Source organism: Rhineura floridana, chromosome 14 (assembly GCF_030035675.1).
Source record: "Rhineura floridana isolate rRhiFlo1 chromosome 14, rRhiFlo1.hap2, whole genome shotgun sequence".
Taxonomy (NCBI): domain Eukaryota; kingdom Metazoa; phylum Chordata; class Lepidosauria; order Squamata; family Rhineuridae; genus Rhineura; species Rhineura floridana.
This window is the reverse complement of record NC_084493.1, coordinates 21139363-21152821: the sequence shown is the minus strand read 5'-3', so window position 1 is coordinate 21152821 and position 13459 is coordinate 21139363. Positions and strand designations below refer to the sequence as shown.

General features: G+C 45.3%; 1 protein-coding gene across 1 annotated transcript in view; it reads right to left on the bottom strand.

The window, feature by feature from the left end:
- ALPK3 (alpha kinase 3) overlaps positions 1-13459 on the bottom strand; it is a 90139-nt gene that overhangs the window by 45322 nt on the left and 31358 nt on the right. The window contains exons 3-4 of the mRNA XM_061595833.1: positions 8902-9019; positions 762-2250 (exon numbers count right to left, since the gene is read on the bottom strand). Coding sequence (XP_061451817.1) covers positions 762-2250; positions 8902-9019 — 1607 coding nt within the window. The remainder of the gene's footprint in view (positions 1-761; positions 2251-8901; positions 9020-13459) is intronic.

The following is a 13459-nucleotide window of genomic DNA, read 5'->3' as shown; positions in this document are numbered from 1 at the left end:
TCACGTTCCCAAGGGATGCCTCAGGCCGCCCCCCCGAGCCCTGGAGTTCCTAGGAAGGGCAGGCCTACATCCTCTGGAAACCTGAGCCAGAGTCCATTTTGCAGCTGCTTGGGCTTTGCGGCCAGCGTCAGCCCTGCAGGTCACTCTAAGTCTTAACGCCCAGAGACTCACCTCTGCCCACCCACGCATCCCAAACTCCTTGGTAGGAATGGTTCGGATGCCAATCCCGTGAGGAGCAGCACAAAATCCCCCAAGCACAAGACCCTGAATTAGGAAACACGCTGTTCAGAAGGCACACACACCCAGCCTCTTTCCTAATGCAGAATTACATGGAAAACGCTTCAGAATAAGCAGCAAAAAATAGACACCAACCAAACTGGGATGGTGAGTGTCAGGGACAGCTGCGGCCAAGAGTGCAAGCAAGCAACGCAGTGACGCCTGTGGGAGAGAGCCAATAGATGGGGCCGGGTCCCGACTTCAGACAGCCTGTCAGCAAATCCAAAGGCTTGCCAGCCACAGCTCTCCCAATGTATCTGGCCCAGTTCTGTTTGGCTACAAAAAGGAGGGGGGATACATCATTTTAAAGCCAGGGGACAGTGCTGGTTCAAAGAGAGAGCCTCCCCACCATTTATTGCTGGTCATGCACATCCCCACATTCCCAGCTATAAATAGCAGGCAGAGCTTTGGCAGTTGCTGCTTAACGGATTTGGGAAACATTTTGCATGAGGTCAGCCGAACCGAAAAGATAGAAGTTACAGTACCTCACAAGGCCCTTGGCGGTGCAGCTGCTCTTCCAAGGAGGCCTCCTGCAAGTCTCTCACCGCTTCCTGCAACCGTGTAGATGAATCCACAACCACTGGCTTCTGGGGTGGCGGCGCTGCCTCAACTTCGGTGGGGAGCGAGTCCAGCAAGTCAGTTTCACGGATTTTCATGCCAGCATCCTTTGAAATCTCTGCAGCGATTTCCTTCGAAAGGGGAGTCCGTGCCCCGACGCCAGTCTCTGAGGTCTGGCTAGAATGCTGGAAATCTGTTTCTAAGGCATGTTGGTCGGGAATCTCTGCCGCATTTCCCATCCGAAGGGAACCCTGCGCCTGTCTCACGGCCTCTGCCGATCGGTTAGGATACTGGAACAATGGAGCATTAATATCCCCAGCTGCTTCAATGGCGGTCGTCGTTTTGGTGTCCTTCGCCTCTATGGCCCCTTTCCTCTCTCCTTTCTTTACTTCACGTGGCTCCTTTCGCCCTTCCTCCAGTTTAGTCCTTTTCAGAGCTGTACGCGCTGCTGGGAGCTTCTCTTCCAGAATGGAAGCTCGCTGCGCACTTGTCTGGTTCATATCAGCCCCACCTGCCTTGTCTTCCGGCACCTTCTTTTCAGCATCAGATTTCACTCCCATATCAAAATACATATCTTTCAGAGAAAAGTAGATGTCTCCTTTAGGAGGAGTCGTACGTGGCGTCGAGGTGGGCTTTTCTCTTACCCGGCTGGGACGTTCTCTGGGCTCCACCTCCATTCGCCCCTTGTTCGCTGCAGAAGATGTGGTGGTATGGGCCAAGGCGCTGGGTGCAGCATCCTTCTGTGCTGAGATAGTTCTCCTCGGCTGCGTCTTGTCCTCTTGTCTGGAAACATTCTGTGTTGCATTTGGCAGGGCGTTCTCTTCTTTCTTCTTCTTCTTTGCGGAAAACTCCTTGCTTCCAGCAGGCCTCGCTTTAATAATCTCCACCGTCTCACAGATATAGTTAAGAAAGCCATTGGCATTGCCTTCCCCGTTTTCCTCCCCGCTCTCAAGAGAAGAGTCCCCGTTGGTGGCCACTTCTGCTTCTAGATGCCCCGCAATGAAGTTATTTGAGAACAGGGTGTCGACATTTAAAGACATCTCTTTGCTCTTGGCCTTCTCATCCTCTCCCAATCGTGGTTTCCCATCCGGAATGCGCACCTTGGACACCTCCTCCTTGTCCCAGAGGGAGGCACCTGAGCGCATCCCTACTTCCCCCGTCAGCCGGCGCTTCCGCTGGAACCTGTCCGGGCTCACTCTCCTCAACAGTACCAGTTCTACATTCTCCTTCCCTCGCTTTCTGCTCTGCTCTATCTCGCGCAGCTTGACTTCGGCGTTCCGCTTGAGCTTGGCGAACCACCGCTGGTGGATTCTGAATTCGGTCATGGTTCCAACCTCCAAGACCCCTGAACAGGACACAATGCCCTTGTTGTTTCTAGCCGAGGCCTGGTAAATGGCGGCATCTTCCTCTCTGCACCTTGGGAGCAAAGGGCAACAATACCGTGAAAAAGACAATGGGGGGAGAAGATTGTTCTGAGCACTGGTGAACACACGCAGGGATGCAGGAAAAATTCAGTCCAGTTCACATTTAAAGGCAAACTTGCCTAGTTCTCACTTTCCAAATACGCAAACTGAAACACAGCCATTCTTCAACATTTGCACTTGCCCGAATTTTGCAGTGCCAAGTGACATGTACAAAAATGTACAAAAATGCATATACTAGGGTAAAGTATGAGTATAAATGGGTCTTTAATTCCTGTTAATTCTAAATTATTATATTTTGATTTTAGACTGTACAGTTTTTTGTACAGTTTTGTACTGTGATATACTGTATTGTGTTATTTTTATTGTATTTTTAATGTTCACCGCCCAGAGAGCTGTTGCTAGTCGGGCGGTATATAAGCTTAATAAAATAAATAAATAAAATAAATAATATTAGTGAAAACAACATACAGCATTCTACTAGGGAAAACTGCTTTGCAAAATTGTGAATATTAGGAGAAAAACACATTAAAATACTGACAACTTTTCACGAGGGCTTTTAAAAAATATTTTCAAAAATACGCAAGATTGGTAGAAACCTAAACTTGCATATTTTCCCATGCCTAAATGCAGGTACCCAGTTTAATTATTCTCCCACCTGCGAGTCCATGAGCAACTACTATGTGGTTGGGTGAACATTTAAAATGAGCCAGCCTTGTGGGTAGAGGGTGATCTTGGGGGGGGGGGGGGGTCCATTAGAACCACCCCTGCTCCAGAGGGTCAATGAGACAGTTTATGCAATTGACTGAGAAAGGCTCATGCAATTGACATCTGCCTACAGGACAAACTGGCAAGCTCCTTGCCTCCCTTTCTTGCAGGAAAGGATGGCCACAGCACCCAAACTGGCAAGAACAGGGACAGGGTCCCAGTGATCACAATTTCTGGCTTGGCTAGCAAGGGCAGACAAAAATTGTGACCACGTGCCCTTAACATCATTTCTTAGGCCCACACTAGATGTGTTTCCATTCACGTAATTAGCAATAAAAAGCTTTTATGAAGTAAATAGCAGGCATGAGGGGTTGCAATCCAAACCGGGGCCTTGGCTGTGAAAGAGCAGTAATCCATTGTCCCCAGGTTTATAAGGCCATTCACACCATTGTGAGATGCATGACAAGTGTCACACCTAGTTTGGCCTTTGGTCTAGAACAGCCTTTCCTAACCAGTGTGCCTCCAGATGTTGTTGGACCACAATTCCCATCTTTCCTGACCATTGGCAATGCTGGCTGAGGCTTAGGGAGTTATGGTCCAACAACATCTGGAGGCACATTGGTTGGGAAAGGCTGGTCTAGAAAGCAGAGATCCATACAGGAAATGAAAGTGACTAGACTCAAGGCAAATGTGGAGAACTGCATTTTATACAATTCTGACCATAGTTGCTAGTGATAAGACTCAGAAGCATTTGTATATACCAGGAATGGAGAACTTGTGGCCCTCCAAATGTCACTGGACTACAACTCCCATCATCCATTCTGATGGGAGCACAGCGGAGTCTGATGGGAGTGGAGGGGCTGATGGGAGTTGGAACTGGGAGTGCAACAATATCTGGAGAACCTATTAAGGATCACTAACTGGAAAGACTTGACCTATGTCCAGTCCCTGAGGAGTAATCCTATCACCACAACTACATGCTACATGAATAAGAAGGTAAGCAGGTGTGTATTCTTGTTGGGATGCATCAGGAAGCCATCCTGTTACTTTCTCTGAAGGTGGCCCCCTGCCAGCCCCCTCCAGTCTGTCATCCCCACCCCCATGAAGAAGGAGGAGGCAAGAGAGGAGGCCTTTCCTGGGCTGAACAATACAGCAAAGGCCTCTGCAGCAGCCTCTCCAAGCAGGGCTAGACCACAGAGGAGGAACAGGGTGGCAAGAAATAGCCAGGGGTTGGTATTAAGCAGATATTCACCCACCCCAACCTACAGCCTGTCTCTTGCCCCATGGTGTGGCACCTCTTTTTCCTCCTCCGTGGTGTGGAGCTGCTGGGGGGGCTATTGCTGTGGCCTCCACCTGTCGCCACCAGGTGCACGTGTGTCTGCCTATGGGAGTGGCTCCCTTACTTGCCACCCCAGCCGTTGGCTCCTGCCCACATCCCACACCAAAGCCATGGCAGCAACCAAGATAGGACTGGCACATGAGAGGTGGGGCAGTAGGGCAGGCAGGCAGCAGAGCTGGTGGGCATCTCCCCTGGCGAATGATGAGGAAAAGGGGGCAGACTTGCCAGCTAGCAGGTGCGCACGTGTCTGTCCCCTCCCAGTGGCATTATTATGGCTCAGAGCTTCGTGTCCCCCTGGCGCGCTAACATTTAGTCAGGTGGAGATGGGGGCCTCCTCTCCTGCCTCCTTCTTCTCCATGGTGGCAGGAGGGAGGGTGAATCAACAGCACCGGAAGCAAACCCATGGTGTAGGTGTGTGTGTAAGTGAGAGAGAGGCTGCAAGGGAGTGTGGCCTGAAGGGACTCTGCACTTTACATTTGCCACCACATAACTGAAGGCAAGTCAGTATGATTTCCTCGCTGTCATATCGCAGATAGGGGCACTGAGGCTGGGAGAGAGTGCCATGCCTAAGGTCAAATAGTGAGTTCATGGCAGAGGTGAGGTCTGAAGCAGGGATTACCCAATTTGTAGCTCAGTCTCTTATAGTTAGGGATCAACAAATCTGTCAATTTTGGTTCACTCAGTTTCTCATTTTCCCAATCTTAAATATAGTTATCCACATTTCCACAGCAATTTGCCATTTTTTATTTTAAAATCCTCATGAAAATTTGTCAGCATGTTTGTGCTAATTTTTCCTGTTAAAACACATTTTAACTGAGTAATCTACACATTTTTGAAAGCAATTTCCCATAATATAATGCACTTTCCTATGTTATTTTCACTAACCTATACATTTTTATGCACACTTTCCCCTAACCTATGCATTTATTTTTTTACACATTGCTTGGTTGGTGAACTGCATCCCAAGATTTGGGGAATCACACAATTTGAGGGATAATCATGTTTTGGTTCATGTATTGTTTATGAGAATTCGGTAGTTTCTCATTAAAATACAAACAAAATCAAATCAAATTTCTCCACCATCCCTGCTTATAGTGCAATCCTGTACATGTCTTTAATAAACTAGGCAGGTTTAATGGAATATGCTCCTAGGAAAGCATGTAGAGGATTGCAGCCTTGGCCACTACGCTACACCACTTTTCACAATTACTACTAGCTACTATTGTCAGACTTGCATAAACAAACAGATTCAGTTTTTTATTTGAAGAGGGATGGGAGAAATATTTATTGCACATAAACCATCCTTTTAAAAATGGAAATCAGTACAGCTACACCCTCCTGTTACATATGGAATTGATGCTAAGTGCCTTTGAATGAGGATTTACTGGATTATCTCAGGAAACCTAATAAAATGCAGCTGGCATGTGGATAAGCCCCAAAATGTCTCCTTCATAAGGCCTCTGCTCTGCACATTCTTGTAGAGATGTGGATATGTGCACACAGAAAAGCCCTGGATCACAAGCATGGATGCAGGGATTAAAATCAAAGCAGATTCAGCCAAGAACCACTTCCTTGTCAGTCAGCCAGATTTAGGCTGTGAGCACACTAGTCCCTACAGCAAAGCATTTCCACTGGCCACACCTGGTGGGGGAACGGGTTGATCTGCTGATCAGTTGCGAAATCTCCTTGAAGCTGAAGTAAAAAAAGTTGCACTCAAGCCAATCCCACCAGGTTTTACAGTAAAAAGGGGCAGGGTTGACTAGCATCATGTGTCCCCATTTTCAGAAAAGAGAGGTGGAGAAGCACTGGAACCGGAAGAACAGTAAATGTGTCTCTACCCTTAGGATAACAGCCACAGCTCATGACAGATTGTTGTTGTTATGTACCTTCAGGTCGATGACGACTTATGGTGACCCTATCAATCAGCAACCTCCAAAAGCATCTGTTATAAACCACCCAGTTCAGATCTTGTAAGTTCAGGTCTGTGGCTTCCTTTATAGAATCAATCCATCTCTTGTTTGGCCTTCCTCTTTTTCTACTCCCTTGTTTTTCCTAGCATTATTGTCTTTTCTAGTGAATCATGTCTTCTCATATTTCCACTCTTAAATTCTGTTGTCCACATTTCTGCAGCAATTTTTTAAATCCTTATGAAAATTCATCAGCATTGTAGCACAAATTTCTCCTAAAATACATTTTATACAGTTTTGACTAATGTATACATTTTTGCGTTTTCCCATATAAAAAGCATTTTACATGCTATCACTAGTGTTTGCATTCCTATGCACACAGAGGTTCCTAAACTGTGGTCTGTGGACCATCAGTGGTCCACGAGTTTCATCCAAATGGTCCATGGGCATGTCTGTTGATTTGTGGTTGAAGATGGGATGCGGCAAAACCATCACATCAAATGTTGATACTGATCTCTAATTGTGTAAAAGAGAAAATAACCCTGCACTTAAAGGTGCAGCTTAACTAACCTAAGGTTAATTTGGCCCTTGCTCAGTGAAAAGGTTAGGCAGTAGAAAGGTGCTGAACCCTCTCGCCTTCCACATCTTCCTCCCCAAGACAGGAAGTGAGTTGGCACTATTATTATTATAATTATTATAATTATTATAATTATTATTATTATTACCACCACCCCAAAGATTAGAGGCTGGAGCACCTCGCATAAGGCAAACATCAGGCCAAAGGCTCATCTAGTCCAGCATCCTGTTCTCACAGTGGCCAACCAGATTCCCATGGGAAGCCCACAAGCAGGACCTGGGTACAAGAACACTCTCCCCTTCTGCAGCTTCCAGCAACTGGTTTACAGAAACATACTGCTTCTGAAAATGGAGGATGACCACAGCTATCCTGGCTAGTGGCCATGGATAGCCTTACCCTCCATCAATTTGTCTAGTCCTCTTTTAAAGCCATCCAAGTTGGTTGCCATCACTACATCTTGTGGGAAACATTTGTGTGTTTTTCAGTGTAGAGAAAAGACGACTTAAAGGGGCGGAGGGACAGAAAAGAGGCTGATAATGTAGAAAAATACTAGAACTCAAGACTCATTCAAGGAAACTGATTGGCAGGAGATTCAGGACAGAAAAGAATAGGCCATTTTTCACACAGCACGTTGCTCATTTATGGAATTTGCTGCCATTAGAAATGCTCACAGTCAATAGCTGAAATCATGGGTGGGGAACCTGTGGCCCTCCAGATATTGCTGGATGACAACTCCGACCATCCCTAACCATTGGCCATGCTGGCTGGGGCTGGTGGGAGTTAGAGTCCAGCAACATCTGGAGGGCAACAGGCTCCCTACTCCTAGCTTAGACAGTTTCAAATGGAGATTAGACAAAACCATAAAGGGAAAAAAGTATCAATGGTTGCTGATCATTGGCTCGTACTTATTGTATCTCCCAATAAAGCAGAACAGTCTGACACCAGTAGACACTGGTGGCTCTATATCAGTGGGGCAGTGAATCCACTCCAGGTTTTAGTCCGAACTTTCCAAGCGCTGTCCAAGGTACTGTTCACAGTCCCACCGATATCAGAGCCACTAGTCACTGACTGACACTAAATACCAATCACTGAGAAGCAACAGTGGGAGATCACACCCTTCACACCTGTTTGTGAACTTCCCAGAGGCATCTCATGGGCCACTGCAGGAAACACAATATTCTTAGGTCGTGCCTTTCACTCACTCACTCACTCACTCACTCACTCACTCACTCACTCACACACACACACACACACACACACACACACACACACACACACACACACACACACACACACACACACACACACACACACACACACACGGGATGGAGGAATCTCAAGTTTGCTTTCTCATTTTTCCAATCTTAAATTCCGTTTTCCAAATTTCCACAACAATTTGCGATTTTTTAAATAAAGTCCTCATGAAAATTCATTAGGATTTTAGTGTTAATTTCTCCTAACATACACATTTTTGTATGCAATGTTACCCAACATACACATTTTTGCAAAGCAATTTTCCCTAATACAATGCAATTTTGTATGTTATATTTTCACGAATGCGTGCATTTTAATGCACACTTTACCCTAGTATATACATTTTTGTAAATGTTTCTTGGCATTGCAAAATTCGGGTAAGTGCTCATTTTGAAGGATGGCTGTGTTTCAGTTCTTGTATTGTTGCAGAAAGTGCAAATTAGGTTAAGTTTGCCTTTAAATGAGAAATGAATTGAATTTCTCTTCATCACACACTCACAAACAGCAAAACTCCCACCTCCCACTTTATATATGAATGGGACAGACACATGAACAAATAGCATTGTCTGTTTTCTAGCAGTCCATCCTGACTGAGCTTCCTCTATGAAAAATAATCAGTGAGTAGTGTACTGAAATATGACAGTTCCATGGATCTGGGACTCTACATTTCCTATAATGGCTGCATCCCATACAAGAGGCCCTTTAGCAACAGAGAGTTTGGGCTTTTGTCCAGAAAGTGACAGAGGTCTGAACAGACTGTATATTCACAGCTAGCTAAAAGGTATCCCCAAGGCTAACCAACCAACCAGCCAACACATGCACACTCACACACATATACACACACTCTCAATCTTTCCTTACTTGTACAATTGCAGTGTGTGCCGGTTCCCATGACGGAAGATCTCGTACTTTGGCAAGCCACAGTATCTGTCCATCTCTTCATCGTTTTTGTACCAGGTCACTTCCGGCTGTGGGTAACCTGATTAGGACATTACACATTAGCAGTAATGGGGGCAGGGAGCACATAATCCTGTGATCAGCTTCATTCCAAAGTGCATGCACGAACCCCAGCATTCTGCAACCAGTATAGTTTTATACAGCAATTGCGCTGTTCTGCATGACTGTCCTGGTTGCAAACTCGAGACTGATTCAGGCTGCAGAATTTTTAGAACATCATTCAACTGTTAATGGACCTGGGATAGAAAGGTAAAGGCAAAGAAGGAACAACAAGGGGCGCAACCATGTGGAACAAAAAGGACATGTCCTGAAGACAGACAAATAAGGATCAGGGCAACAGATGAAGGGCAGATCCAATCCCGGGCAAGTTAGCTGGCCCTACCACCATCAGACCAGGGGTGGGAAACTTTTTTGGCTTCAAGGGCCAGATCTTAATCCATGCAAGCCAACTTTTGCAGGTGAGCATGACAGCCCACCTGTAAACACATGATGTCATCATGACTTCACATGATGTGTGGCGGGCTATCAGGTGCTTGGGAACCACACACAAAGGGCATTGCCAGCCCTACGGTAAGCACTTTTAAAGTGAGGTGGCCACAACAGGCAGCTGATTTTGGGTGGCAGGAAACTGTTAGTTATTTAATTTATTATTGTTTATTTATTTAACAAATATTATTTACTGGTTTTAACTGAAATAGGAATAGGCTGCCTGCTGCAATCAAAAAGAAGTTTATATTGATTATTATTATCATTGCTATAGAAATTTTTCAGATAAATGAACTGATGAATATTATATGCAATTGTATTTTTGTATCTATGTACACATTCTTTGTATGATTATTAAGTATGATGATATATATATTGTAATGAATTTAATTTAATAAATTAATTTTTAAGTGTTTTTAATGCTTAATTGTAAATAAAACTTGTAAGTGGTTTACAAAGAATATAGAACAGACATTAAAACAGTCAATGAAAAACCAAGTTTAAACAAGTATAAAAGGACAAAATATGAATAAAAGCAACAGTTAAAATATCAATTATGAGCCAAAATGACATATTAAAATATATGTCAACTTTACTATGTCTGAGTAGAGTTGCCTAAGCAGAAAGGTTTTTAGCAGGTGCTGAAAAGAATACAGGCGCCTTGCCTAATGTCAAGGGGCAGAGAGTTCCAGAGTGTAAGAACTGCTACACTCAAAGAATGATTCTTTACAAGTACAGAATGGACATCATGTGGCACTTGCAAAAAGTACCAGTTCCACAGATCCAAGTGGTCATATTGACATTGGGTAAGGGAATCCTTCAAGTAAACTGGTCCCAAACTGTTATGGGCTTCATATACTAACAGTAACACCTTGAACCTGGCCCAGCAATAAGTTGGCAGCCAATGCAGATCTCCAACCAGGGGTGTTACATGCTGTCAGGGATTTCCTTCTATCAGCAACTGTGCTGCAGCATTCTGCATCAGCTTTAATTTCCAGGCCCAGTGCAAGGGAAGCCCTTTTGTGTTTTTTACTGATGTGGATTTTCTGCCTCAGATGCTGAAAGAACTTGATTGGCCTTGGGTACTATGCATCTTGGCCTGGGCACACCTCTTACTGCACCCCTTCTGACTATAAAATGCCCAGGGCTAGCTCTCACTGAAGCTGCCAGTAAGAGGTCCCAAAAACATAAGGAAACTTATAGATGTGCCAGATATCTATGGCAGTGGTGGGGAACCTGTAGCCCTCCACAGGTTGTTGGGCCACAACTCCCATCATCTCTGATTACTGGCCATGCTGGCTGGGGCTCATGGGAGCTGGAGTCCAACATCAGCAGGGCCATCGTTTCCCCATCCTTGGTTTAAGCCAGGAGTGGGGAACCTTTGGCATTCCACACATTGCTGGACTACATTTCCCATCAGCCCTAGCAAACATGGGGTTGTAGTTCAGCAACATCTGGAGGGCCAAAGTTTCCCCACACCTGGTTTAAGCTAACCAGGATTGGTGTGCAGCGGGAAGCGCAAAGCAACGATGGTGGTTATGTGGAATGAGCAGGCCCAAAATTTGTTCCTATAATCTTGCTAAGCTAAACTGGGCCTGCATATTCAAGGGCAGTCTCAGAAGGCCTTCAAATGACTTGTTATTACAAGAGCTAAAGTAGCACTAGCTGCACACTCTAGTATCATCATGTAACAGAAGATGCTTTGCCACAGCGGACATGGGAAGGAATAGTTGGCTTTGTATAGCTTTGTATGGAGGATGCCTTTTGAGATACATATATACCCTACCACTGAAAAGATGACGCTCCCAAACTTATGAATAGAGCAGGGAGCAGGGAACCAAGGCTGCATAGACATCATGCGTTCAAAGCACATGGCTTCCCCCAAAGAATCCTGAGAAGTATAGCTTACCCCTCACAGGGCTACGATTCCCAGTACCCTTAACTAACTACAGTTCCCAAGATTCTTTGGAGTAAGTCATGTGTTTTAAATGTATGGTGTGTACGCGGACAAAGAAAAAAAGGCTGATGAGATGGCTTGGCAGAGAGCAATGTTATTGGGCAGCTTTCTATAAATAAAGTAAATACAACGTACATAAAATAGTTTTAATTCTTCAAAACAGCACAAAGAGAGAGTGGAGGAGATAAGTTAGGACACTAGGGGCTTCCAGTAACATCACAAATGTCATCCAACAACACATGACCAAGTGCCCATGATTACCTCCACAAATGCAATTCAGGGCAGGTCCACGCCATCCATATATTTTAAAGTACATCCAACGCACTTTTAGAGCACATGGATCATGGGAAGCATAATTTGTTAAGGGTGCTGGGAATTTGTAGTTCTGTAAGGGGGGAAACTACAGTTCCACGATTCTTTGGGGGAAAGTCACGCCCCGCAAGCAACAGAATATTGTGGTTTGGGTGCAGGGAAAAAGTGATTCCTCTGAAACAGATGCACAAGAAAAGAAACTGGATGTACTGGGTAGGGGGAATCTGCATCCCACCCCTTCCCTGGCTTATTGATAAGAGGAATAGGCAGATTAGGGCCAGTTCTAAGGGGCGGCCAGGTTGGGCACTGGCCCGAGGGCCCCTGGAGCTACAGGGGGCCCTCCACTCTCGTTCCGCGATCAGCGGAAGCATCCCAGGACCGCCATCCCCCCGCTATCCCTACCTTTCCTTTGTTTTTTGCGGCACGCAGATTTGCCATCAATCAAGATGGCGGCCAAGGTTTCCTTAAGGGGCTGAAGCCTCTGCCGCCATCTTGGTTGATGGCACGCATGCGTGCTGCATGCGCGCGTTGCTGCCATCAACAAAGATGGCAGCAGAGGCTTCAGCCCCTTAGGGAAACCTCAGCCGCCATCTTGATTGATGGCAAACCTGTGCGCGCCGCAAAAAAACAACGGAAAGGTAGGTGAAGCGTGGGGATGGCGGGGGGCGTGGAAGCTCCTGTCTTGCGGTCCACGGATACCTAACTTCCACAGATCGCAGAGGGGCCCAGGGCAGGCTGGTACCCAAGGGCCCCGGCATGTCTGGGGCCAGTCCTGAGGCAGATGTATGTCTATTTCAGTTTCTCCTTCTTCCAGTATTAAATTCAGTTCTCCACTTTTCTAAAACAGTTTGTGGGTTTGTTTGCTTTTGAAAGAGCCTCATGAAAATTCCTGAGCATTTTAGTGTGAATTTTTCCTAATATGCCCATTTTTGCAAAGCAATTTTCTTTGATATAACTTTTGTGTGTGTTATTTTCACTAATATATGCATTTATATGCACACTTCATCCTAGCATATGCACTCTTGTACACATTAGTTGGCTGGAGCACTGCACTACAAAATTCAAAGAAATATGAAATTCAAAGGATGACTGCTTCAGTCCACAAATTGTTTCAGAAAGTGCAAATTGGTTAAGTTCGCCTTTAAGTGCGAACTGAATCTTATTTCTTCCTCATCCCTAGCGCTTATCTCAAGGTCGCACAAACTATGCAAGTGAATGTCTGCAGTATAAGCAAGATGTTCCTAGTTGTGTTACTTTAAGCACCCCTCTTTACATATCTAAAAGTTACTTTGTCTACAGTTGTTATTCTTATGGTTTATGACGTCTGCTCCCCAATTTTGTACCCACTGGGGAATCTATATAATCTACTGTATTTCAATAAACGAGGTTCCCACTTCTGAAAGGCTACTTGCTGGCAGGTTTTGGGACCCCTTTGCAAAGGTAATCTTGGCAACTTAATTCTTGATCTCTGGCAGTGGGTTATTGCTCTCAACTCCGCACCCTCCCGGGTGGATGTGAGCTGAGTAGACAGTGACAGCTTGCGTGTTGGGTTTGGACCTAACAGTAACAACTTAGCATCTGATGCACAAATACAACAATCCCTGGAAGGACCGAAATCAGTACACAAGTTTTTTTCCACTGTGGATTCTGTTATGTTGTTATTATTTACTAAACTGTATTAAAAATGGTTCCAACCATTCCAGATAA